Here is a 27,083-nt window from a genome sequence, read left to right as displayed (position 1 = left end):
CGATTGCGATGTCCTTTGGCACACAGATAGCTCTTATTGTACAAAGCAAGGATCAGAAATAAAAAGGACGAAAGTCCTTATGGGAGCCGAGATATAAGGACTTTTTTGTATACAGAAAATTGGCCATAACTCCGCCATATCCTTGCCGATCCTTTCGACTTATGTGTCAAACAACTTCGTTTAAGTAGCACTATCGACTGGCCAAAGGACATTCAAATCGTCCTGCGCGTTCCCGAGATATCCAGGATTTTGTGATTTTTAACATTTTTCTTCGAGCTCCGGACTGAAATTTTTCAAGTGTTGGATTTCTAGATGACCACCAAATTTTTTGATGTAGATCGATAGAGTTGGTCCTTACGAACCAAGAGAAACAGGTCCTGCGGAAATCCGTAAGGATATAGCTGAGTTATAGGCTATTTTGTCTATAGGCTTAACCTGTTGTTGTTGTTCTTGAGGCGATGTCTCATGCGTATGTGTGTGTGTGTGTGTGTGCACTGAGATCTGCCGAGCTCGAAAACAGGCAGAATAATCAATGAAATACCAGGCGAACAGAAATCACTAGCAAGTAGAAAACTTGGATTTGGCGCCAAACTAAATGCTCTATTCTCTTTAAGTTTGGCGCCGAGTTTGAAACTTATGAGCGAACGTTATTTTTGAATTTTCAAGGTTATATTAAAAATAATAATTTATAAACAAATTATAAATGAATACATGACAAAATATACATTGGTTAAGTGGATTTTATTTGTACTTATCATTACAATTTCACTTTGTTACCTTTTAGTTTTTTTTAAGTACACATTTTACAAAATGTTGCAAAATTTTATTAACTACTCTGTATTAATCTTATGTGATTTAATCATCTGAAGGCAAATTCTTAAGAGGTTTTTATTTAATTTGTAGTAAGTACGATTCATAAGTGTGAATGTCGTATGATTTTTGACCTTTTGAGTTATCGAATGAACGCATTTTTCGCATTCGGCTCTATCGCTTGTTTGTAAACGTTGCATACAAAAATAAACTTGGCAGGTAAATTCATATAAGTACATATACGAACGAGTATATAGAGTAGTCGACAACATATATACATAAGTACAATACATAAAAAACCTAGGTACCTAAGTACATATACACGTGGTATGTACAGACAATCATATTATGTCCACATATCATATATGTCATAATACATTTTTAGTTAATGTACTAGAGAAAACCTGTCAGCGCCTAATTGAACTTTTCGGCTTAAGCTAATGAACATTTTTATGGTATTCACTAAATTGCACACCCAAAACAAACAATGCTGGGATTGTACGTGTTATTATTTTCAGCTGTAGTTGTAGTTGTTGCTATTGTTGTTAATTATATAGTTGCTTCCGCTGAGGTAGAGCACTTTAACGATGGATTTCACGAATTTCTGTTTAAGCTATCGCTAAATTGTGATGTCTAATTACAATTCTAGTATTTGTTGTTTGTTTGTTTTGTTTGCTATATGAGTTTCGTTATTGTTTTGGTATTTATTCTAAACCAGATTGGCATCCTTGGCCATGCTGTAGAAGGCCGATTTGGGATTGTCCAGCAGTTCGGTGGGCGAAGCAAACTCTGTAATCTGTCCCTTGTCCAGCACAATAACCTTATCTGAGTCCATAATCGTATTCAATCGATGGGCAATTGTTAGCACAGTGCAATCCTTGAACTCGCTACGAATTGTTTTCTGCAAATACGGAATAATTAAGATAAATCCAATAGCATTGAATAAGCTTTAACTTACCTGAATCAGATCATCGGTTTCCAAATCGACAGCAGCTGTGGCCTCGTCAAGCACCAGCACTTTCGTTTTACGGAGCAGAGCACGAGCCAGACAAACCAATTGACGTTGACCCACAGACAGATTGTCGCCTCCTTCGCTGATCTCATGATTGAGACCGGATGGCAGTCCCTTGGCAAATGCCTTCAAATGGGACAGTTCGAGTGCCTTCCAGATTTCTTCGTCGGTCTTCACATCGAAGGGATCGAGATTGGCGCGCAGTGATCCAGAGAACAGCACTGGATCCTGTGGGATGATGGTCAAACGGGAGCGCAGCATGTGGAGACCCAGCTGAGCAATATCCTCGCCATCGATAATAATTTTACCACCGGCAGACTCGATGATTCTGTTTAAATATAAGAAAGTTTTATAAAATTTCCCTTTTCCGTTAAATAAGACAGCTTTTTCAACTTACCTGAACAATGCCAGCGTCAAACTGGATTTGCCGGCGCCAGTGCGTCCCACAATTCCGACCTTTTCGCCGCCGCTGATGTTAAAGCTAACGCCACGCAGCACGAGATCAAGACCCTCGCGATAACGAACTTGGAAGTTACTGAACTCGACGCGACCATCGGCGGGCCAGTTCTTGGGCTTCTTCTTGTCCTCCTCCAGTTCCCAGGCGGCTTCCTGCTTGGTCTCGCCATACTCCTTGATACGCTCCACGGACACAATGTTTGTCTCAATGTCCGAGGACATGCGCACCAGCCAGTTAAGGGTTTGGGTCACCTGCAGCGCATAGCTGACCGACAGACCAACCAGACCGGGATTCGATTGTCCGCCAAGCACAGCGAAGAGCGAGGCAAACAAGATGATCAGATTGCCGACCATTTCCAGGCGGATGGCGAGCCAACGATTGGCAATCAGTGAAGGATACTTGCACACCTGATTCTTGTCCACCTTGTTGTCCGATTCCTCAATGAAGCTGTTGAACACAAAGAAACTTTAGCTATTGAATCGACTAATGCAAAAGTATAAAACTTACCGATCCTCCACAGTGTAGGCACGAATCGTGGAGACTCCGGTGACGGTTTCGCCGAAGTGCGAATAGATGGGCGAACGGGAAACGGACTCCAAACGCATCAGCTGACGTGAGGTGGCCACATAGAAGCGTTGCGCAAAGTAGTAGATAAATCCAATGGGCACAATGACAGCCAAGAAAATCGGCGTCGATATACTAATAACCACAATGGTGGCGAGAACCTAACCAAGACATAAACAATATTAATCTCAAGTTCTTTTCAAAATATGAATACTTCAAAAGGTGCACTGAAGTGAGGAGTTAGTTGAAAAATAAATGGGGGGAAATTGAATTGGTTTAATACGTGATTGAAATAGTCGATTTTATAATTTAATCTTCGAATCTATGGCATGCTATGCATGTCCAACGCGTCGTATACTTGATTTGAGTCAATTGCAGATTTCAATAAACAGGGGAAAGTTTTACGTGGGGAATTGTGAATGTTGTGTGACATTTCGTGGGCCTAAGTTCCAGTCGAAGAGTCAGTGGTTACCTCAAGGACCAACCACACACAATCGCCTATGATGCTCATCAGATCTTCAACAATAGCAACATCAGAGGAGAATCGATTTAATATACGATCCTTCGGAGTCGTATCAAAGAAGCACAATGGAAGGCGGAGCACGTTTCGCAGGAGAAGCAAATGTATCGCTTTAACAGCTTTAAGACTCCCGAGATCAGGTGCCAAGCACAACGCGAAAGAAAAAAACCCTGGTAATCAAGGCAGTTTAAAGGTAAATATAAAGTGCCGGAAGAAGCAAGTGCAGTTTCGGACAAGTTGTTAATCACAGTGTTATTGTAAGTAGAAAATAAGTTGTTGTGAGATCTATGATATTTATAAGAGACGATTTATCTGATATCTTTGGGGGGTTACCTCATATACTATCCACACAATAGTGATAATAATGTGTGGAATTATCGTATCGACCGTGTCAATATCTTTGGAGAATCGGGACAATATGCGACCCTGCGGAGTGGTGTCATAAAAGTGTGTAGGCAAACGCAGGACATTTCGTAGAAGGAATGCATGGAGCAATGTGGCTGCTCGCAGACCTCCAAGAGACGGCAGTATAACCTTTGTAACAGATAATAAACCTGCGGATTTCAATAGCTATTAGACTACAAAGATGTCTGAAAGTTCGCTCCTCACTCAGTATGCAAACAAATGCGTTTAAAGGATGCAGTTTTTAGGGGGGTTAGTTATACGTTATGCAGGTTTTTGTTTTTATTTACATACGCTTACACTGTACAGGGGCGGCTATTCTAGTCTTGGAGATAGCAGGTAGTAGGATATAAGGAATAAGGATCGGGGGAATTTACCTCAAATGCACACCAGAGACCATCGTTTACGACCTCCACCAATTTCTGATCTAAGGTGTCAACGTCTTTGGAGAATCGTGACATTATGCGACCCACTGGGGTGGTATCATAAAACCACATGGGGACACGCAACATATTGCTTAAGAGCAGCATGTGGAGAATCTTGGCGGCTCTCAGGGCTCCCAGATCTATGCCCAGATTCATTATTAGACAAACAATACCTGCGATGTGCAATGGATTAATTGATTAGCTTTTGAGGCTCAGCCTTTTAGGACGATGAGAATATCGATAGTAATACAGAAATGCCCCGCTCTTGTTTTATATACAGTCTAAAGTCTAAAGAATGTCTGAAGAAACTACAAACTTGCTTAGGTGGGATGCATAGAAAATATACAATTGGATTAGTACAAACGTGAAATATGTTAGTTTTGCTCTTGGGATGTTAGTCACAAACAATCTAAAATGGCAGCTTAATGGAGACGTACCCGATACGCTTGAGCATTAAAGACACGCAATAAATCAGGCAATACCACATCCAATTTGTAGACGTCGTTGGACAGACGATCTAGTATTCGACCCCGCGGCTTCATATCGAAAAACTCTTGAGGGGCGCCCAGAATACGCCTCAACAAGTGTCGAAAGATTTTATTGGCCCCAATCAATCCGCCAATATTAACGAGAAATACAGCTCCAATAAAGCTAATGACTGTAAGGATTTTAATGTTGGTTGGTTTCGATTAATGGGACTCTCGACACTTTTCTAGACAATTCACAAAACATGTTTGAGGTTAAACTTTTGTTAGCTAATCTAATAATAAATGTTGGGGAATCAAATAGGGGGAAATCGGAAATCGAAACGAAACACGAAACGATATAAATTTTGCTTTCGAAAATCGAATAAACTGAAGAATTCTTTTTTTGTGAAACTAAAGTAGAGAACAAACCAAAAATCGAAAGGGCAACGGGTCTAGAGAGATCTCAAAGAGGTTTTACCTGAAACGCTGTGGACATACACATGCGTATATTCAAGGGCATGACCATGTCCAAGCAGTTGACATCGTTGGAACAGCGATCCAAGATGCGACCCTTGGGCGTCGTATCGAAAAACTCAGATGGACAATGCATGATATTATCGAAGAGCTGGCGAAACACTTTAAATGAGGCATTTAGCGAGGATGTAAAAAGTGTGATCGCAGCGCCATAATTGCACAGACCTACATTAAAGATGTGTTGCGTGTGTGTTTTGTTTTGTGTGAGTGAAAGAGATAGAGAAAGAATCGGATTGTGAGTGTAATGTGATATATCTTAAGGTCTATGTATATGGAAAAAACCTTGCACAACTTTAATGTATGCACAAGTACAAACCGTAACTCAAGTTGGCTACAAAACGGGGGGAAATAAAAAGAAAGGCAAACGCGCAAAAAAATAGCGAAAAGAGAAAGAAATAAAGTACAAATTGGGAATACCATCCAAAGGAAGGACATAAGGGAATCCATAGTGCCGGGTAATTCTTCGTCGACAACATCCATGTCTCCGCTGAAACTGTTCAAAATGCGTCCCAATGGCGTTATATCGAAAAAGCGACAAACTGATCCGCGCATAACAATACGCAGCAGATCGTTGTGGATGATTTTTGCCGCTCTGAGGCCGCCAACGTAGACAATCACGTTACCAAAGTAGGCAAACAATCCTGCATGGGAACGGAACGGAATGGAATGGAACGACAAAATTGATAAACAATCGAGAAATAAAGAGAGAAGAGAGAATGAACTCAAAAAAATGGGGCGAGAGTTTAGCTCATGGATGTGAAACCAATTAAACCGCCCGAGACCCGGGCAAACCTCTATTCGATATTAATCGGCTCTAATAATCGCAACTTGTTTCGTTAGAGCTCTGAGAAAAGCGCATCTGCAGAGTGGGAAATTTCACTTAGTATAATAATAAGATAGTTCTAACTACTTAATTTATAAAAAACAAGCAAAGCATAATAAATACAAAACTCAGTTGTAGTTGAGGTTTTTAGTTGTTTTTTGTTGTTTTCCACCTGACTCAAATCAAGTAAATGGCGTTTTCAAATGATGCTGTAAATGATAAATGATGATAATGTGTGGATAATATTCTAATTAAGGTGTATAGGTTAGAAAATTTAGTGTGTTGTGTGGGCTATGGAAGCACATATCATTAGCCTATATAGTTAAGGGAAGAGTTCTTAGAATGTCGTGCTGGGTTAGGGAAAGATACATAACATATATATCTTGAGATTTACCGAGAAGCATGTGGATAGAAACTGTGCCAGAATTTGTGGCATAACGTTGTCAATGGTGTCGATATCCTTTGAGAAACGACTGAGTATGCGACCCAATGGCGTTGTATCAAACAATTCCATCGGCCACTTCAACACCACGTTTATCAGCTTGGAAAACACATCCAGGGAACAGTGCAGGCAACCAAGTGACTGGGCCAGGCCCGAAAAGTAACGTGTGAGAACTGCATCGAGTGTGTAAAGTTACTATACAATACAAATACAATTGACCCAAGACGTTCATAGAATACAGAAATTCATGCCGAGCATGCAAAGCAATAAAGTTACGGGGTAATTATTACAGAGAACTATATCAACTTATGGATAGAAGTTAGTTTACAGAAAGTTACATAGACTAGACATTAGTTCTCGTGTTTGTGTTTGAATTTCGAATGCATCTGTTCCAATTGGAATGTATAATACTTTTTGGTGTAATATGTAATACTTAATTGAAAAGCTAAGCGGTTAAAGCATTTTGAAAAGGTCCCCATAAACTAATTTTGAAAGATTTCTTTTCTATCAATTCAATGTTTTAAAGCTTCCCTTTTGCAATATGTACAAAGCTCTGTGTTGTTGCTAGGTGGCAGTGCCATAGTGACAAGTGGACAGTTCTAACACTAAGATTTGATGCTATTTTGCTTAAACTCTATGTGCAGCAGTGCTGTTGATTGTTTTAGTTTTAAATTTGCCAATTGAATTAGTGAATTATGTTGATCAATTTACCGAGAATGTTGTACTTAGCACCATGCGCCAGAGCATAGGCAGTGTGTTATCTAGCACATCAACGTCTTTCGAGAAGCGATTCACGATTCTGCCAATTGGCGTGGTATCAAACGTTTCCATGGGCCATCGAAATACATGATCAATCAGCTGCTCGTGCAGCTTCTTGGCGCAATAAATGCAGCCAAGCGCCAGCGCAAGCGAGGAGAATAGATATGATATAACTATATATATAAAAAGAATTATCTATTAGCGTGTCGACAGAACTAAACTAAGAAGCTCCACAGAAGAATTGCTACAACCTACAAAAAAAAAAAACCTAACACAACTCTTAATTTCCCTCATGACAAAATGAGAAATGGAAGAAAGGGAACTGGAAATTCTAAGGGAAGAATTACCGCAAAAGCCTGGGTTATAACAACGCGCAAGTTGAGCGGCAGGGTATTGTCGATAGTATCGACATCCTTGGAGAAACGGTTCACAACACGACCAATGGGCGTTATGTCGAATAGTTCCATGGGCCAACGCAATGTGTCATGCACGAGGACGTCATGCAAATACTTGGCACTGTAAATGCAGCCCAGCGAGAGCGCAAGAGTGGAGAAGTAACTGGTTGCAACTGCAACATTCAGATACGAGGGGGGGCGGTGAGGAAAAGAAAGAAGAGAAGATTAGTGACCAAACCAAAGCCAAAACCCTAAAATCCCTTTCCAACTACCAAACCATACGTATAGGCAATTGTGATTGGTTATTTTGTTTGATAATAAGCAAAATGCATATTGTATGATATATGATAAACGATCTGAATATGCTGTGTTTTTGTTGTTGTTGTTGTTGTTGATCAACTTGATAAACTGAAGTCCATACCATGAAAGCCTGACTTAAAACGACCCGTATATTGAATGGCAATGTGTTATCGATGGTATCGATATCTTTCGAAAATCGATTAACGACTCGTCCCAGCGGTGTAGTATCGAACAATTCCATCGGCCATCTCAAATTGGAATGCAAGAGTTCATTATGCAGGATGCGCGAACACTGAAGACCGCCCAATGAGATCATGAGTGATGAGAAGAAATTCGTTCCGACTACAATTTTTTGTTTGTTTCGGGAAGTGGTTGGGAATAAAGCGTTTTTCGTTTGTTTTTTTGGGAAATTTAGAGGAAAGGAACAATACACATAATTCAATTAATATTTTTGCCAATTTTGAAGGAATATTTTTTAAGTGTACAAAACACAAGGCATCAAACTACTACACTTAATTACATTCATAGACATGCCCCGAAGAGAGATTGATTACAACGGATCAAAAGAACTTTTGATGTTAAATATATCAAGTTATTCGAAAAGTGGAAGAGTAATTTTTAAATTTTTAAGCGTTCTTAAGTGTTTCCCATTCAGTTCATGCCTTAAATAGATTATTTTCAGTGCAGCATTTGACAAAAGTGTGCAATATCAATTGTTAATAGTCACATATTTCTTTAGCATTCTTTATGTGTTCTTGTTAGGATTGGTTAGGATTCATTTTGCTTTTGTTTCTAGATTGTGTGTCAGAGCGAATGAAGACTGTGTTTTTGGTTTTTTTTTTGGTTTTTAGGTGAGCAATATGTTCTGTCAGAGCCAATCTTATATATAGTAGATATTCTTTCGAGTGAATTCTCAGGCAAACATAAAAAAGCAAAACATAAAATAATAAGAACTAAACAAAATAAATAATAATAAACCAACCCCAGAAGAAAAACTTAAGATTAAATTAACAGACTTAACACAGTTACGCCAGTTGTAAAGATATTTCGCTGTTGACGGCGATGTTATCTTCACTTCTAGCACAAGGATTAAAGCGATAACGTTACACAAAAAAGCAGAAACTAAACGCAAATGAAGCGATAACGAGAACATAAACACTACATAAATGGGACAATCGAACATCGACATGGAAGTATAATAGTAAACTGTATCACAATGGACTTACCTTGAGCAAAACCGAAGGCACCATAGACACCCAAGTACATGTCTCTCTTTGCTGTATTAGTTTCGACTTCTTTGTCATTGGACCATTGGGTGAGCCAGATATTTGAGCCGATTTGGAATGCTTGGAACGCAAAGTTGAGCACAAGTGTGGCCACAGAGAGGAAGATGCCAACGCTCTTGATGTAATGCTTGTAGACGGCAAATTCAACGCCGCCCGTTTGTGACTTTTCTGTCTCAATCAGCTTGCCCTCGACCTCCTGCTTGCGCTTCAGGGAGGCAGCCGAAGCTGCTGAATCATACGACTCCTGTCGCCTGGCGCGACGACGCAGACTGCCGCGTCCCATCAAACTATCAGCTGAGGTCACAGAGCTGTGGATGAGAATAATAGATTAGTAACGATTCAATAGTTCATTTGTGGGCATAGCACATTGCTTATAATAACTCTTCCCTTCTCATCCTAGTTTTTCAATCCCTAATCAATCCAAATGGCGCATATTCTTGTTTCGTAGTCCTTCACAATCCTTCTCTTTTAAAAATTCCTTTTTCTTCCTTTTCCTTTTCCCTTTTCTCAGACTAATTTTGTAATTCCTAATCAATAAAGTTTTTAGTTCCAAGGTTCTTCCCAATCCTTCTGTTTTAAAATTCTTTCTCTGACACAAAATTTCTCAATACTTTACTTTTCTGCTTACTCCTACTACGAACAGTATTACATCACTAATAAATATTTAAAAGCATTCTAAATAAGCATTGAATACCTAAAATATTCTTTTCTCTGCTTATTATTCTTCTATTCTTGCATCTATTATCAAAAGCGTTAATTTTAATTAGTTTACTGCAACTAAACACCTATCATTCTAGTAAATTTATATTGTCTAAGCCTAAGTCTACTCTTTTACATAAATTTAATGAATTTAAAACTTACATGGAGTCCGACAAGCTCTCGGTGCGCGCAAGCTTAATGGCCTTCTCAATGGGTGCAAGCAGTTCGGGTTCGGCATTTTCGGACAATTGACGTTTGATTTGATTGAGATCCTCTTCCTCCTCCTCGCCATCTTGCAAGTGCTGGATGAGGAAGTCGGCAAAGGCGCCCTTGTTCTTCAGCAATTGGGCGTAGGTGCCATTCTCGCTGACCTGGCCCGCCTTCATCACATAAATGTTGTCCACTTGGGGCAGGAACGTAATGCCATGGGTAACCAGCACACGTGTCTTGTTCTTAAGCATTCCCTTCGGTCCGATCACTTCCTCAAAGATGTGTTTGCCTACGTGAGCGTCGACGGCACTCAGCGGATCATCGAGCAGATACAAATCGGCATCATTGTAGACGGCGCGAGCCAATGAGATACGCTGCTTTTGGCCACCCGACAAATTGATGCCCTTCTCACCGATTTCCGTCAAATCGCCAGCGGATAGAATTTCAATATCCGTGCGCAAGGCGCAGGCATCGATCACACGATTGTAACGCTTGCGATCGTAGGCCTTGCCAAACAATATGTTATCGCGCACTGTGGCGTTCTGGATCCAAGCCTGTTGTGGCACATACGCCAGTCTGCCTACCGTGTTGACACTGCCCGAAATCTTTTCCATTTCGCCCAGGATGGCCTGTACCACGGAGGACTTACCAGAGCCGACGGTGCCCACAATGGCGACCAAATTATTCTTTGGCACTTCCATGCTAATATTCTTGAGCGTAGTCTCATCCTCATCGCCCCATGAGAAGTGGCCATTCTCAATGATAATGGGATGAGCTGTAAGCAAAATAAATAAAATTATTATATGATTTATAGCATTTATAGTTTCCTAACTTACGCTTGGACTTGTCGTGTTGCACGTTGTTAGGATCCAGCTCTTCACTGTTCAAGAATTTGTTTATACGTTTGACGGACACTTGCGTCTATGCGAGAAATAAATCGATTAGTTAAATACGAAAACAAGAAACTCAATAACACACACGGAACTAGTTAGTAGTTAGTTGTTGGAATGGATTGGTTTTTGGGAAGAAAGGTGGAAGAAGCTGCTGCTGAGACCCCGCCTATAAAAAAGGCAAACAAAACCAAGCTCGGCCTGCCGAAATTTTGATACCCTTGCAGAACTACAAGTATTCAATGAAACACGTCTATAAAATCCATATTTACGATGTTTTCTACAGCTTAAACGGAAAAGGATAGAGAGATGGGTTAGTAAACATTCCTTTCTGCTAAACAGATAAAAAAAAAACTAATCTCAATCATTAAAATAGACTTTCATTAATACCCTCTGCAAGGGTATTGAATGTGAAGCTAAACTAAACATGGTTTATGATAAGAGAATCGAATAGAAAAGTTCCCCAATGCCTATTGCTGCTTAATTATGTCATGGAATCCCAACTAAATTGTCAAAACTTTTGTTACAGAGGGACAATCGAATGAAAAGAATAAAAGGGAGAGTTAGTAAGGAGAAGGTTAAAGTTAGAGTAGAGAATTTATAGAATTAGATCTCCTTTAGAGTAAATAAGTGGTTAGTTAGGAAGGGTTTGAAATTAAAGATCGTTTGTTTGCTGTTGCTATATCAAAAAAAAATAATAAATAAATAAAAATATCGTTTACAATACACAAGACGGCACAATACAGTTTGCAGTCTACAGTTTCAACAGAAGCCATGATGCGTCGACATCATGATATAATGCTGAAACTGTAGATCTTGAAGTAGGCAGAGAGTACTGCAATGTGATCAACTTACTTGCACCAGGTTGGTGATCAGCATGGGCAACATTGTTAACGGAAAACGAAGAATGTTGAATAATGATAATGAGACAAAGGTTTTTTTCGCATCAAGCACATTATTTTCATCGATTAGAACATAAGTGGCAAATGTGACTAATGAAACCTAGAAAAATACATAAATCGTTGCAGGTTAATTGAAATGTTTTTGATTGGATTGATTTGGTGCCAATTGATGAATGCGCCCATAGCCGAAGTAAATATCATTTAGATCTCTGTTCCGTGTGTTCCTTATGAGCCGTTCGCTCGTTACCTCGGCTATGTCAGCATTCAGCATAGGGATAATTGTGAGCGGCAATTTGATAATGTCGAACAGTGCGATGCTGACAAAGACCTTCTTAGTGCTCAGCTGATTCGCCTCATCGGTTAGCAGGTAAGTGGCAAAAGTTACCAGTGATACCTTTTTTGTTTTGTTTTTTTTTTTTTATACAATTTTCATTGCATTTGGGGCAAGACAATAGACACATATATAATCCACGATTAAAGCGAGTCCAACAAACGGCAAGTGCTGTAAAGAAATTTCAAAGTTTCGCCCGTTTGGCGGCCGGCAATTCTTACCAAAAATGGGGCACAAGACCAGAGGAACGATGTGCTGGCATTCAGATAGGCGGTGGAGCGCAGAGTTGCAATTTCCTTATCACGTATGTCCAAAACTTGCTTCTCAAAGCTCGGCTCCCAGGCGTAGAGTTTAAGTACCTTTAAAGTGAAATATATTACAATAAGAGGGCATAAATTGATTGTTTAACTTCAAACTTACCTTGATGCCACTCAAGACTTCATTCATGAGCTTGACACGCTTATCCTTGTAGGTCATCTGTTGAATCTGATAGGTCTTGATGCGACTGGCAATGAAACCGTTCAAGGGAATCATGATGATCATCACAGCGAGACCGGCGAGCACCGAAGGTCCTAATTCCTGCCACAGGAAATACAGCGCCAAACCGATTTGCAGCGGTGCCGACCACAACATGTTCAAGTACGTGGTCAGATCCATGAAACGTTGTGCGTCCACAGCCATCAGATTGACAATTTCACCCACAGTCGATTCCTTGCGAGCCGCGTTCGAGATGCGCAACGCCTTGCGATAAATGCAATTGATGAGCGCTGTTCGGATGCGCAGACCAACGATGAACATGCGATGGAAATATTGTGCCAATATAAAGGTTTGTATGCTGGCCAGCACAAAGAGCAACACCGAATACAGAATACCCTTCCATTCGGGTTGTGGCGTTGTTTCAAATGCCTCCACATAGCCAATGATCAAGCTCAGCACTTGGGGTTGAGCAAAAGTCAGCACATCGGCGATAAGTTTGAAGAATGAGCCAAACAAGAAGATGCCACCAAAGGATTTGTAGATGGGCGGCATAATGCTAGCCATGCCCTTCTTGCGTCCATTGCCCTGGGGATTCTCGAACGAGACTTTGCCATTGGCGAACTGTGCCTTCGGTTCCGATGTTTGAGCCGCCTGTTTGTAGTTTTTACGCACATTTTTATTCCAGTAATAGGCGAACGTGGGCATGACTTCCTTGCAGCTATCCTGAGGGCGCAAATCCCAGAGATCATCTTCCTCGAGAGGATTGCGGTAACCCTTCAGTGCCATGCTATCGAACCAACGATATGTGATGCGTGACAGGAAACTGGCCGACAACTCGGGAATCTCATTCGGGCCACGCTTATATTTGGTCTGGCGTGGCATTGCGTCGGAGAAACAGTTGAGGAACAGCATGACACAAGCGAAGGCATAGAAGATGAAGAAGCTGACAAACTGATACTCCTCCCAGGAGTAGTCAGGTATCTCCTCCTGATTCGAATCAAGTATCTCGTTACGCTGTTGGTGTGCTCGAGCTTCAGTGCGACAGCGTGGAATCGAGAGAAGGACAAAGAGGAACCAGAACATGAACTGGCAACCCGATGTCTGCACGCCAAACTTGCGGTTCAGCGGAATGAAGAGCAACACCAGCAGCTGCAATTTGTAAATATGTTAGTAAAACGCAAGGTGGCGAAATCAAAATTTGATACTCACAAATGTGGCGATTTTGATGATCGGTCCCCAGACGTCAAGACCGTACCTGGGCAGCTCAGAGTCGCCGCCCTTCTTCACAAAGGCCATGATTAGATCGAGGATGGTAATCACCAATAGTCCGATAGTGAAGAGCAATTTAGAAATGCTAATTTTACTCCATGGAATATTCTTGTCCAAACTGGCCTTGAGATACCAGAAATCAAACAACATAAACAGCCAGAAGAAGGCGCATGGTGTCCAAACCAAAGCAGTTTGTTCAAAGCAGGGTGTTAGATCGGGATCTTCTGTCCACCACGACAAACTGGAATTCTATAAGATAAGTTTAGGTTATAAACAATTCTCACTCGTCGTAATAAGAACAGTTCATATCAAATTGAAATATATTTACCCAAAATTCGGAACCGCAAAAGCGATCCATGGCTGACTCTTCCGCCATGGTTTAGCTATCGACTTTTTTGTATTTTATGTGTACAATCTCCTCCTTGTGTAATCCTGCAATCGAAAGACAAGACACTCCTCAATAAGTGTGTGAAACATATAAATATAGTGTACTGTGCAAAAACAGCTGGTCGGTTCCCAGTCGAGCAGAAGCAACGGTAATAATAAATGCCGACAACGATAACGATAAAACGCAACACTTCACAACACTGTACAATCTTCGTTTAATTATCGCTACAGTTAATTTCGGAGTTGAAGTATTTAATAAATTTAAAAAAGGTTACCCAACTATTGATAGTGTTTATCAGCAAATCATAAATTAATTTAAAATACAAATCACCTGTTGCTGAAGTAGCTAAACTAGCAATTAAAAAAACTATTGTATTTTAGTATATTTTACGTCGTTAAATAATACATTATTAATTTTAACTACGGCCAGACTTTTAATCACTTGTCATTTCACAATTTGCCGAGCAACCCATAAAATTGTTGTCTGCCGCAAAATAAGAAAACAAATATTTTTCACACAATAGTTAAGTAAATAAATAATAAAAACGACGCTGACATGGCGCGTCATACTAATTTTCTGGATGGCAATGACAATTTCCGTGAACAAAATCTACGCTTTGTGCGGGTAAGCAGCGCATTAGCAAAAATGTGCAAAGTAATATTTCGCATTAAGATGTTTTCTAACTAACTTTTCTGATAGAACGAGATGGAAGATAATTTCAATCAATTCTTTGGCGGTAGCAACAACAATAATGGCGGCAACGCCGGCATCAACAACGCGCCAAATGTTGCAGCGCCGCCACGCGACTCAAAAGTTGTGCAACCCACACCAGGTAAGTTTTATTTTTGAACTAATTAAATTTGATTTACGGACAGCGAAAGTGCATCCCTCTTTTGAACTTCTGTTACTCTCCAATATCTGATAGAGGCTTTGATCTTTAACACTACAACGGAATTGTGCTGCAGCTCCAATTGGAAATGCAGTCGAGTCGCTTCTTCACTTCACTAAATAATACGCGCTGTCATTATGAGGAAGGGTTTGACCAACTGTTAAACTGATCTAATCAACAAACACTTGTTGGTAATTGTTTAATCTATCGATACACGTCAGAAACGCGAAATCGGTGACACACGAACGGTTCTTTGCTCACGTTTAACTACCTTTGAAGCACACGTAAAATGCTTATCTTTGGTTTTACCCAAGGGAATGAGCTTCACTTCGAATTTCGAAATCCAACCGGGAATTCTTTTATTCACATGCAAATTATAATATTTGTTAGATTTATTCGCGTGTACATTCTACTACATTAATATAAATATGGCATTTTTTGGTGGAACCTGTTTGCGGACTTTCAGACACTTGAACTTCGAAATGCCAGTTTTATTGATTATATGATTTAAAGCAAAACTTGTTTGAATTCGGTTCGTTCGTGTTTTAAGGTTAAATTTAGATAAAACAAGAAACTATCGTTAATTATAGTTGCCGACAGCACCGCATTTCAAATACTCTATTCACACAACTCTCGCTTTGTGACAATTATACGAATCGACGATCACTTGAATGATGGCAAATAATAATGACATATGAATTATTATAATGGATTAATCAGATAGAATTTAATCAGTTTTACAGCTGACTGTTGATTATGCATTGCAATTGACGGACAAATGAATTGTGTCGCAAACCGTCTAACAAATAAATTATACTTCATGCAAGGTCAGCGCAAACGAAAAAAATAATAAAACGAGAATTCTATTGAATGTTCGTTCGGACAGCACCTTTGTATGTAATTAGCGGCAAACCTGTTCCGGCGGTTATCTCTTATGTAATATATATGGAGAGAATTTAATTGTCGAAAAAATGCGCCAAAAAAGACGATCCTCATTGAGAACTTGCATAGTGTAATGAAAGTTTCGCTATGAGAGCTGTCAATTAATGAAATGCACAGTCATCATGATGCTGCTGCTGCCCAGAAGAGCGAAAAAAGCTCTCCAGATAAAAATAAAAGTTCACTAGCCTTATGGCTTTGGCATATATGCTTACATTTTTACAAGCGATATGCGAGCTTCAAAGTCATTTTGGTGTTTACACAAACAACCACAATGTATGCACACATACGTATAGTACATATAAAACACAATATGATTGTCAGGCGTTGTCTTTGACTTTATCTAGCAGCCCTTGCCGTTATCATCTATATATCACTTGAGAATCACTTCTGGGCACTTACGAAATTTCACCATTATAAACTTTACACGGAACAGAATTCACGTTTGTTTCTTTTTGCTTATCCTTTTGTATTGCCGTTTAATTTGATTTCTTCATTATCTCTCGAGTCTTTTAAGAGAGACGTGCGGAAGAGCCCGTTCTTATCTCTCACTACAATCGCACACGCATCCACAAAAAGATTTGCACATGTGTGTGTGTGTATATGACTCCTAACTGTATTTCTATGAATTGTTGCTTTAGTTTTGAATTGCACTTTATAATTTTATTACTCCCTCTGCTTATCGTTCTTGTTTTGAGTATGCGTGTGTGTGTGTGGGAACGTGTGCATACGTATCTGCATTGGTGTGTGTTAGCAACATAATAACTTTTGTGGCCTTCTTCTTGGGAAGTTATCAAATTGTGGCTTGAATGACAATGACGTCATTGATGTGTGAAGTCTAGCCTCAAAAAACTATTCGAATGGCCAAGCACAATTATTTTTCGTTTTTTTTTTTCGTAAAATGAATGGTATGCATTTAAATCAAAAATAATGACTATGTCGCGTATATAAATAAATGTACTTTATCAATTAATAACCGCATTGAGCATGACAAAACAAAAAGCGGTAATCAACGAAAATCACTGCGGGGCAACGTTTAAATATTCTTTTTGAAATGATTCATGGAAAATCGTTAAATATTTGTTGTTTAAGAATCCCTTTTATAATATTCTACATATAAATATGTACGTACGTATGTGTGCGTGCGCGTGTGTGTATGTGAATGATGGGGTATTTCACAATGTGTGTCAAATAACTTTCGTCCGCACTTGTTACGCTTGCTGCGGGAGGCCGAACCACAATAACAACAACGAGCTAGCAATGCGAGTAAAATGCCACTTATAATTACCTCTGCTGCCGATTGAAAACAACGAACGTATAGAAAAAAAGTACTGAAGTTTGTTGGGTGAGCAATGATGATGGCGGCGACGCGTTTAGAGTGACTTCTCGACCGGCACGTATCGAGCTAACAGAACCAACTGAATACCAAAAGCACAAAACAGCGGCACTTATTTGTTTGAAAGGTCTAGCGAGAGTCCCCTCTTCTCACACACACTAGCACACATATCTTGTTTTGTTTTAATCAAGAGCTAGCAAACTTGATTACAAAATGCTGAGAGCGAGCATGCAATTGCTAACTCAGCCGCTCTCCCAATCTCTCACTCTCTTTCAGTTGAAACTACGCTCTCAAGCGTCGCTTTCGCTAGTTTCATCAATGAGAAAGCTAACAGCATCAAGCCAGACTTTGAGCAATTCAAGCTCAACCCGAAGTTGGTCACACTGCGAATTCCGTTTCGAGTTGTTTACAGTTTGTTTGAGCTGCGAGAGCGCTCGCAACTATTTGTTATTCAATTGCACAGTCATTGCCCATCGGCATTTTCGGCGTGCGCCAAGAGATAGCGGCAAACTGTTGCCATACATATTTTTTGGCCCCTTAAAGAGCAAGATAACTGGCAATGTGATAGGCAAAGAGAGAAAGAGAGAGAGAGCGCGCGCTCGCGCATGGGTAATAAAAAACAACTGTTGATATTGTGAAATTATTAAGCGTACCAATATCGATCAATTATATTTATGCAAATTTATATATATATTTCTTTATGTTTGGTAACTATGACGTTGGGCACTGACTCAGAATTTAAATACTGAAAATGTGCGAAAAATCACAATAAGCATTATTTGAAAAGCGATAGTGTTAAGCATTGTTGTTTATAGAGACCTCAAATCTAAATAAACATATGCTTAGCTAGCGCAAAACAAACAATGCACACATACACATATGTTCTGAAAGTGTGCAATATTAAGCCGCACTCTTAAGACTCTTAAGCAAAGAGTTAAGAATTCGGCAAATGTGTGTGTGTTTGTGAGTTTATTTTAATAAAAGTGTACGTTTTCTTTGCATGTATTGTGAGCAGATATCGATATTGATCCCCTTATGCCGGCGATAACTAAGATTGAATTAGAGCAACGTCGTCTGTTTATGCGCGAGATCGGCTTCAGCCGCAGTGCTGCTCACTCTGCAGCCGCCGATTCCCTCCAGGTCCCCGATTTCAATATGCGCGGACTACAGCAGCGTCGGGTGGACATGTTCCTCGAGCAGGGCAGCAGAAAGTGGGTCGATGTGGATGCAAAGATTGTTCGAGAAATTCGCTCACTTATCGAATCGCATCAGCAAAGGCCCAAAGATCGACCGGCCACATCGTCGTCGTCAAGTGACATTAATTGGATTGAAGACAACATCGCCGGGGCTGTCGGCTCTCTCTCTAATGCGGGAGAGCGAGACGCTAGTCCCGAGAACTATGGTTTAGTTCGTCGCACCGATGAGAATTTCCATGCTCTTCAGACGCGCAATTCAAAGCGCCGAGAGGAGCGCGAGATTGAGCGAAAACAGCTAGCAGAGCGAAACAATAAATTTGTTGGGAGACAGCAACAATTCGATAACTTGCGTAGACGAAACGATAGAAGCGACAATAATAATAATAATCATCGCGATTTTCAATATTCGAATAATCAATTCGGTTGTCGTCCAAAGCAGAACATTGATATAAATAATAATAATTGCGGATTTATGAATCGTAATTCAAATTATGTTGACTTTAATCAACGCAATGGCAACTGGGACAAAGAAAATTATTATCATGGAAATTTTAATCAATATTTCGATACTCAAAACTTTAACGGTTGCCGTAATGAATATTTAAATTTTTACCAAGATAATAATTATGGAAATCAAAACTTTAACGATCGCCGTAATGAATATTCAATTTATTTTCATTTTAATCAATCCAATGGTAATTTTGGCCAAGAAAATAATTATCATAGAAATTATAATCAAAATTTTGGAAAACAAAACTTTAACGGAGGAAGATATCCTAATAATTTCGGGAATAACAATTTTCATGGATATAATAATAACATATACGATTACCGTAATTCGTATTGGGCAGCGGATACATTTCAATGCAATTTAGAGGATAATTTTCAGCAAAATAACTGGGAGAACTTTAATGAAAATCACTACAACTTCGATTTTAATGGTATGTTGAACAATGGAGGTCATCTTAACTTTGGCAATGCTTTTCAATTCGGATACTACGGAAATCAAACAAACTGGAACAATCATCAAAATAATAATATAAATCCGCCTAGAGCCTTTAGAAAGCCAGCTATCAATAAAAAACAACAACCGCAGCCACCAAAGCACACCACAGATAAAAAAGAAGTGAAGAAAACGACGACTGATAAAAAACTAGAACAGAAAAAACAAGTGATTGAACAAAAAGGAGAACAGAAGAAAGAAATAGAACAGAAGAAACAAGTGATTGAACAAAAAGGAGAACAGAAAAAACAAGTGATTGAACAAAAAAAAGAACAGAAGAAAGAAATAGAACAGAAAAAACAAGTGATTGAACAAAAAGGAGAACAGAAGAAAAAAATAGAACCGAAAAAACAAGTGATTGAACAAAAAGGAGAACAGAAAAAACAAGTGATTGAACAAAAAGGAGAACAGAAGAAACCAGCGAGCGCTGCTTTATCGATCAACAACAATAAAACAGAGAAAAAACCGTCTAATGTATTACCAAAGCCAACTACAACAGCTGCCAAGGAAAATGGTAAACTAAAATTCTTATTCAATACTAAAATCAAATAATAAATTGTATCAACTTTTTTCACAGTTGAAAAGCGGACTGCAACAGAACCGCTTCAATCCGGAAAGGCAAAAAAGCAAAAATATGATGGAAAGAAACGAGGATTTATCGTTGCTGGAGTCAAGTTGCCCTACGTCAAACCGAATACCCAAATGCCGCAGCCAGAGGAGCAATCCTATGCAGTCACATTCTTTGAGCATAAGCCTATCTATAACACATCAATCTATGCAGTTGATAACGATGGTGATATGGATAAATATGAAGACGGCTATGATACCGATAATGAATTTGAAATAGGAGGTCCCACAATACGTAAACGTATCAACAACAACTGGAGTAGAATATATGAGGAGCGTAATTATAAATGTTGGCTTACCTGGTGGAAAACGTTCAAGTGGTGCGAACTGCAAATCAATAAGAAGCTTAAATCATTTGGATCTCTTAATATTAAGCATAAGTTCCTACCTTATTATAAGAAACATATGTCCACGCAGGATGTAATAATCAACTTGATGAAACGGGCTAGATTCTCATTGGAGACCAAATCAAATTATTTTCGAGACTTCAAAGTTATTTATGAACTAATGAATGAAACATTCTTGGAGAACCTTTTGCCAGCAACTGCAGAGCAACTTCAGCATATGATACGTAAAATTCCAAATAATCTGTGGTTGTATAAAATGCGCCGCATGGTCTATATATGGGCCGAGTATTATAAGTTAAGCGACAATCTCACGTATAATTTTGCGGGTGTTCAGATGCGTTGGAAGAGTCCCGCTTTCCACTGGTTGTGTAAGCAGGCCTTCGACGAGCTGAAGGTAAGCAAGGATAACATAATTAATTTTATTATATTTAAAATAAATTCTAATTCTTATATTAATTTATTTATTTGCAGACTCTCAGTACCATCGAGTGGCCAAAACACAAGGAAATGTACAACAAACTAAAATCTGTGAAATCTTAAGCGGCTTTAAGCTTTTATATTTTAAGCATTTTGTAGTTTTAAGCTCGTTAACTGGAAGGGAAATAATCACCCAGTTGAAAAAGTTGTTTAATTTAAAAAAACAGTATTATTCTTTTGTATTCCTTACGAGAGAACTGAACTGATCTGTTTAACATTAAAAAAAAAAGTATATTTTTGTATTCCTTACAAGAGAACTTAATAAAAAGTATTTCACGCTGTGAACGCTGAATGGAATTCAGTCATCGGAAATAATGATAATAAATAATTTTATAATTGCTATAGATAAATAACCCACAAGGCAATATTTTTGAACGTTTAATCCACATTATGATTGATTTGCTTTCGAAGTCAAGTAATTTATTAAACTCAAACCATCATCATTTCTAAGCAAAAAAATCAAACAATTATGATTTCTGCTGCTCAAACTATATGAATTTGAATATGACGAATTTTTACCTTATATATGTTATAATGCAAATTAAATTTATGACTAATTTCGTTTCTATTTCATTGACAGGTTTCTGTGTCAAGACCTTCAAGGTGAACAGCAATGAGAAGTTCTTCATTAACGTCTGCCAAGCAGCCGAAGTACCAGCTCCAACCGATGTTACAGACGAGGAACTGATTGCTATCTTGGAATCGAGCACTCCGGGATCTTTTCGTGTTCCCATGAGCATCTCTGAGCTGCGCAACACAAAGGATCGTTCCGACAATTCGGTCGAAGTGTGCGATATTGCTGTTCACCCAAATTTTCTGGCCAAAATCAAAAAAGTCGCAACTCTTCAATAATTTCTTTCTGCAAATCGTTGCTGAGGCATTGAGTGAAAAGTACAACATTCAAATAACAATGCACAAGACAATTATTCTGAGTAATCGCAAATTCATTGGCACCCTTGTGGCTCATCGTGTGCGCAACGATGATGTTCAGCGGGCCTTAAACTCAAGTGATCCCGGCAAGCCGGGATTACAGGCTAGCTCAGGTCAGCAGCTGGTGCAGGAAATCGATGAAGCCTATGCTACTAATATTCGAAACAATTGGATAAAGAACAAAGAACCGGTCTACAAACTGCGAGCACGTCTTCGAGATGAAGTGGTTCATGAAATTCAAGCTGAACTCTATTTGCCTAATTGTGTAAGTACAAAAGAAATCGTTTGGTGTTTTGATTTCTTATTTGAAACAAATTTGTTTTGTTTTAAAAGTATCTTCTGAATAATATGTGAGAACAATTGGGAAAAAGATCGAACTGTGATGAGCGTTTGATAGCTAATTTTAAAAGGATAATTTATAGTGATCTTTAACTTTAACTTAATTCGTTTCAGGTCTCGTCACAAGAATTCAACTTGGATATTGGCGAAGATCGTATTTTGCTCGAGTCTTTGAAGCACGGCATTCTTTTTGACAAATTTGTGAATTATCGTTTAAATCAAGAACGTGCTCAAGCACTTTTTGATAAAACTAGCAAGGTGAGAAGTTTATTGTTTGGCTAAATTTAAATAAAAACATTATTAATAAATTATTCTTTTGTTTTTACAGATGCTACAAGTGCGCATTCCAGTTCATAGTGCCTAATTAATTTTTCCGATGCAGTGCATTACAAAAAACCAAAACTATACTTATTATGTTTGAGTAATTAAATAAAGAGCAATGGTATAAAACCCAACTACTGTATTATTAAAATTCTCGTTTTTATAAGAATGCAGAGGGATGAGTAAAATTTGGGTATTCGTTTTCAGTTGCATGTTTCTCATGGATGGGTGATTGTTAGTGTACAGTATGATAATCAATACTTTTCTCAATATTAAGAAGTGGGTTAACATGAAGGTCAGGTAGTTACATGGTAGCATAATTAAAATCGAATTTCAAAATGGTCGCCAACAAGCGCTTAGATTTTAGTACATTAATGAGAAATAGAAAACCTAAATTTCCAGAATGAATAACGTTGCTAAGTTAACAATAAATAAGCATTTTCATACCAAGTCGAAATTTAACAAGCGCATGTAAATGTAAATTTACAAGCTGCATTTGTTTTAGTAAACGGCCGCCATTGTAATGCAGCCCTGGCAAATTGGAATTTAAGCATTTAGAGACATTTTACCAAAATATGATATTAATAAGATGATTAATTATTTAATTTAAGTGCTGATTTCTACAAAAATGCAAATTATAAGTTTTTAATCCAAATAATTTTTTTTGTTGAACTACTTTCAATCGAGTTTAGGTAACTAGTTCAGTATCAGTTCAATTGAACGAGCGCTAACTAGTTCGCTTCGCGAATCAACGCTACACTGACAGCTCGTTTTCCAACCCTCGATTGGTTGAATGTGTTTGTGTGCGTGCGTGTGTGTGTCTATCAACTGAGAAAATATAATTATTTAGAACGGCAACGCAAAAATTAAGCGCAACCGAAAAAAATAAAAGCGGCGCTTTTTCTCGTCGCATTTCGTAACGTAATATTAAAATAGTTAATTAAAACGCGTGTAGTTTATATAGTGCAGTAATATGGATTATCGGAATAATGCTTACGGCATTGGACAGCGGCGAGTTGTCAATGATGCGCCGTCTTTTGCGCCAATTCGCGGCAGCGGCGGCGGTGGCGGCATTGATGACAATTTTCGTAGTCCGCAGTCAATGAACTATGGTTTTAACAGCAACAACAGTAACAACAACAATGGTAACAATAGCAGTAACGATTTTAACTTTGGAAACAACAATAGTCAACGCTTTGCGAGCATGGATAGCAAATTTGGCAATATGCAGTCCAATAATTATTCTCGCTCCTCGGACAATTCTGGCTATGGAGGTGGTGGAGGACAAAACCAACAACGTTTTGGCAATCACACAAACAGCTCCAATTCATCGTCTGGCAACTTTAACGATAGCAACAACTATCGAGGACAAATGAATCAACGTTCGTTGGGTGATCAACAGCAGCAGCAGCAACAACAACGTTTCAACAATATGAGCGATATTAATCGCAGCTCGTCCAGTGGCGATTATTCTTCTAGTGGTTACAGCAGTTTTCGGGGTTCGTTGCAACCGCCGCCACAGCAGCCGCCACAATTGGGCAATTTGAGCCTGGGGCGTTCAATTAACGATCAGGGCTATAACAACAGCAACAACAACAATGACAGCAACAATGGCAATCAGCGTTTTTACAACAACGATCGTAACGATACATTCCGTCGCGCCGACAACTTTAGCGATAACTTTAATCGTGGCCAGGAATCGATTAATTCGTCACGTTCTGTCGGTGGCGGCAACAATTACAAATTCAACAATGAACGCAGTGAAAACTTTGGACGTCAAGTGAATAATGGTGGCTCCAACAATTTTGGATATCAGAATCAGAATAATCAGAATCGTGGAGGTGGCGGCGGAGGCGGCGGCTTCGATGACAATTTCCGTGGCTCCAATTTGAATAATCACAACTTTGACAACAATAACAAAAACAATCAACAACAACAGCAGTTCTTCAACAATAAGCAGAATGGACCACGCAATGGAGACTCGGGATTCTCGAACGCCCAGAATTTCCGTGGACAGAACAACAGCGACATGCCTATTGGTGGCCAAGCGTTGGCCGCTATCAATGAGACCGTCAATGCTTTAATGACCAATCAGTCCAACTGGCAGGTTGGCAACAATAATAACGGCTTTGGTCAGGGTAATTTCAATGGCGGTGGCGGTGGCGGAAACTATCGCAACAATGCTGGCAACAGAAACAACAATAACAATAACATGAACAATGCTGGCAACAATCGCAACTTTAACAACGGCCCAGCTCAAACTGGCAATTGGGGTAACAATCGGTCGCAGCAACAACAACAGCAGCAGCAGCAACCCAGAAACTTCAAGCCAGTCAACAACAAGCCGCAAGGAGCTCCCGTGGCAGCTCGACAAGGAGCCGCCGGAGGCCCTGCTAAATTCCAGGGCAATAAAAACCAGAATCAGAACCAGAATCAACCCAAGCCGAATACTAACACCAACAAGCCGGTCGTGCAGCAGACCAACAAGAAGAACGTCAATACTACCAATAATAACAAGCAACAACAGCCAGCTAATCAAGCTGTTGCCAAGAATGTTAACGGTGGCCAAAAGCCACCACAACCAAAGACTGCTGTGCCAGCCAAAGCCGCCCAAAATACTCAAGTTAAGCCCAAGCAGGAGGTCAAGAAAGAAGCAGCTGTCGTCAACCCAAAAGGTGAGCTAAGGAAACTTCCGGAAAAACCGGTTCCTCATCTTAAATTTAAGGCGCTAAACGATTTATCTATTACAAAAAATTTTGCTAATCTCAATTTTATACTCTCTTTTTTAGTTGCTCCAAAGCGTCCAGCACCACAGCCAGCTGCTCCGCTTACCAAAGCCGACATCAAGCGTCGCAAGCTGGCGCTGAAGCGCGGCTTTCTGCTGGGCGGCATCAAGCTGCCGTATGTGAACAGCAATCGTGTGGCGCTTCCGCAACCGGAGGATAAATCATATGCTGTCATGTTCTTCGAACAGTCACTGAACTATAGTACAAGCGGCGAGGAGTTGGACGACGACGCGGAATTCGATGGCCCCGAAGCCATACCGGAAGCAACTGATGCCGAAGGCAAGAATGCTGGACGCACGCTGGTGAAACGCATACGCAAGCGTTTGCACTTCGAATGGACCCAAGTCGAGGAGTCGAAGAAATACAAATCGTGGCCTACTTGGTGGACGGATTACAAGTGGTGTGAGAAGGCCATACAAGAGGAGTTGGAGACATTTGGCAGCGTCAATTTGAGGAACTGTTTTCTACCGGATCTACCTCGTCTGACCACCGAGCAGGTGGTGGATGTGATTGTGAAGCAGGCACACTTTGGCCTTGACAAGAATTCGGACAACTATTTCAACAACATGAAGTCGATACTTACATTAATGAATGTAACTTTTCTGGAGAACCTCAAGATGCCCAACACCGAGAAGGTGCAGGATATGATACGCGCTGTGCCCAATGACTTCTGGTGTTACAAGATGCGCAGCATGGTCTATTTGTGGGCACAGTACCTTAAAATCTCCAAGACCTCGTCGCCGTCCACAGAAACGGGCGTCAAGGAGCTGCAGGCGATTGCCCGCGATTGGAAGAATCCATTGTTCCATTGGATGGCCAAGCAGGCCTTCGACGAACTGAAGGTAAATACAGACTTAACTCACTTATGGAACATTATTTAATGTATCTGTTTTATATTTACAGGCAATTAGCGAAGTGGAATGGCCCGAGCACAAGCAGCAGTATGAGGAATTGCAATCGGCAGCCCCGACATCATCTTAAATAAGTTCACAACTGCTAGTATGCATTTTTACATAGATTATAAACAACGTAACAAGAATGTAGATTGATAATAAAATTTAATGCATACACAAATTTTTGCCCGACACTGTTATTTCACTAGCCAACAAGGCATATTTTGCTGTCCAGCACTGTAATTTCAATTAGCGATTCAATTATTAAAGCCATCAATTTAGTAGTTGCAGCTACACTATAGCTCATGTGAATTTGTTTACAAGCATCAATTTATATTATCTATTTTCGGATAGTTTTTTTTTTAACACAAATAACAATTTTATAAGTATGTACATACATATGTACATATGTGCGGAAAATGTTTCCATTCAAGCATGGCTATCTGCAAAACAGCTTTAACGAAGGTTTTTTGGAATTTTTCTGATATTCGCAAGTCAGCTGCAGACAATCACGTAGATTGATAATAATCATTGTAAACTGATAAGATTTAATGCTATCCAGCGGTGTTTTCCACTTATATTTTGGGTAATTCGGAAGCACTCAAGATTTGACTATTTTGCACGAAAATTATTTTCGA

General features: G+C 39.5%; 3 protein-coding genes across 27 annotated transcripts; 2 read left to right on the top strand and 1 right to left on the bottom strand.

The window, feature by feature from the left end:
* Window positions 1–722: 722 nt before the first annotated feature.
* Window positions 723–17,619, bottom strand: LOC132784259 (multidrug resistance-associated protein 1). 25 transcript variants are annotated; one of them, XM_060789774.1, is made up of 15 exons: window positions 17,479–17,616; window positions 17,323–17,410; window positions 14,303–14,406; window positions 13,915–14,223; window positions 12,649–13,854; window positions 12,450–12,587; window positions 11,851–11,997; window positions 10,942–11,026; window positions 10,058–10,880; window positions 9,137–9,504; window positions 5,609–5,832; window positions 2,787–3,004; window positions 2,220–2,726; window positions 1,769–2,150; window positions 723–1,711 (listed from the first exon to the last, which is right to left on the bottom strand). In XM_060789774.1, exons 3-15 carry the CDS (start codon window positions 14,348–14,350, stop codon window positions 1,520–1,522), a joined length of 4,647 nt encoding a protein of 1,548 aa, XP_060645757.1. In that variant the 5' UTR covers window positions 14,351–14,406; window positions 17,323–17,410; window positions 17,479–17,616; the 3' UTR covers window positions 723–1,519. The 25 variants fall into 25 exon arrangements, with proteins under 25 accessions (XP_060645757.1, XP_060645857.1, XP_060645833.1 ...); XM_060789874.1 differs by lacking the exons at window positions 5,609–5,832; window positions 11,851–11,997; window positions 17,323–17,410 and adding exons at window positions 8,032–8,252; window positions 12,145–12,291; XM_060789850.1 differs by lacking the exons at window positions 5,609–5,832; window positions 11,851–11,997; window positions 17,323–17,410 and adding exons at window positions 7,563–7,783; window positions 12,145–12,291.
* LOC132784412 (PIH1 domain-containing protein 1-like) lies at window positions 14,805–22,900 on the top strand. The gene is given in 6 exon segments (XM_060790024.1): window positions 14,805–14,986; window positions 15,062–15,194; window positions 21,757–22,004; window positions 22,006–22,371; window positions 22,560–22,703; window positions 22,774–22,900. Coding segments are annotated over 6 exon segments (996 nt in total). The 5' UTR covers window positions 14,805–14,917; the 3' UTR covers window positions 22,810–22,900.
* Window positions 22,901–23,570: 670 nt separating this feature from the next.
* LOC132784392 (GATA zinc finger domain-containing protein 14) lies at window positions 23,571–26,626 on the top strand. Its single transcript, XM_060789987.1, has 3 exons — window positions 23,571–25,441; window positions 25,556–26,394; window positions 26,456–26,626. Exons 1-3 carry the CDS (start codon window positions 23,740–23,742, stop codon window positions 26,531–26,533), a joined length of 2,619 nt encoding a protein of 872 aa, XP_060645970.1. The 5' UTR covers window positions 23,571–23,739; the 3' UTR covers window positions 26,534–26,626.
* Window positions 26,627–27,083: the final 457 nt, after the last annotated feature.

This window comes from Drosophila nasuta, chromosome 2L, assembly GCF_023558535.2.
Source record: "Drosophila nasuta strain 15112-1781.00 chromosome 2L, ASM2355853v1, whole genome shotgun sequence".
NCBI lineage: Eukaryota > Metazoa > Arthropoda > Insecta > Diptera > Drosophilidae > Drosophila > Drosophila nasuta.
This window is presented reverse-complemented; position numbering and strand designations above follow the sequence as displayed.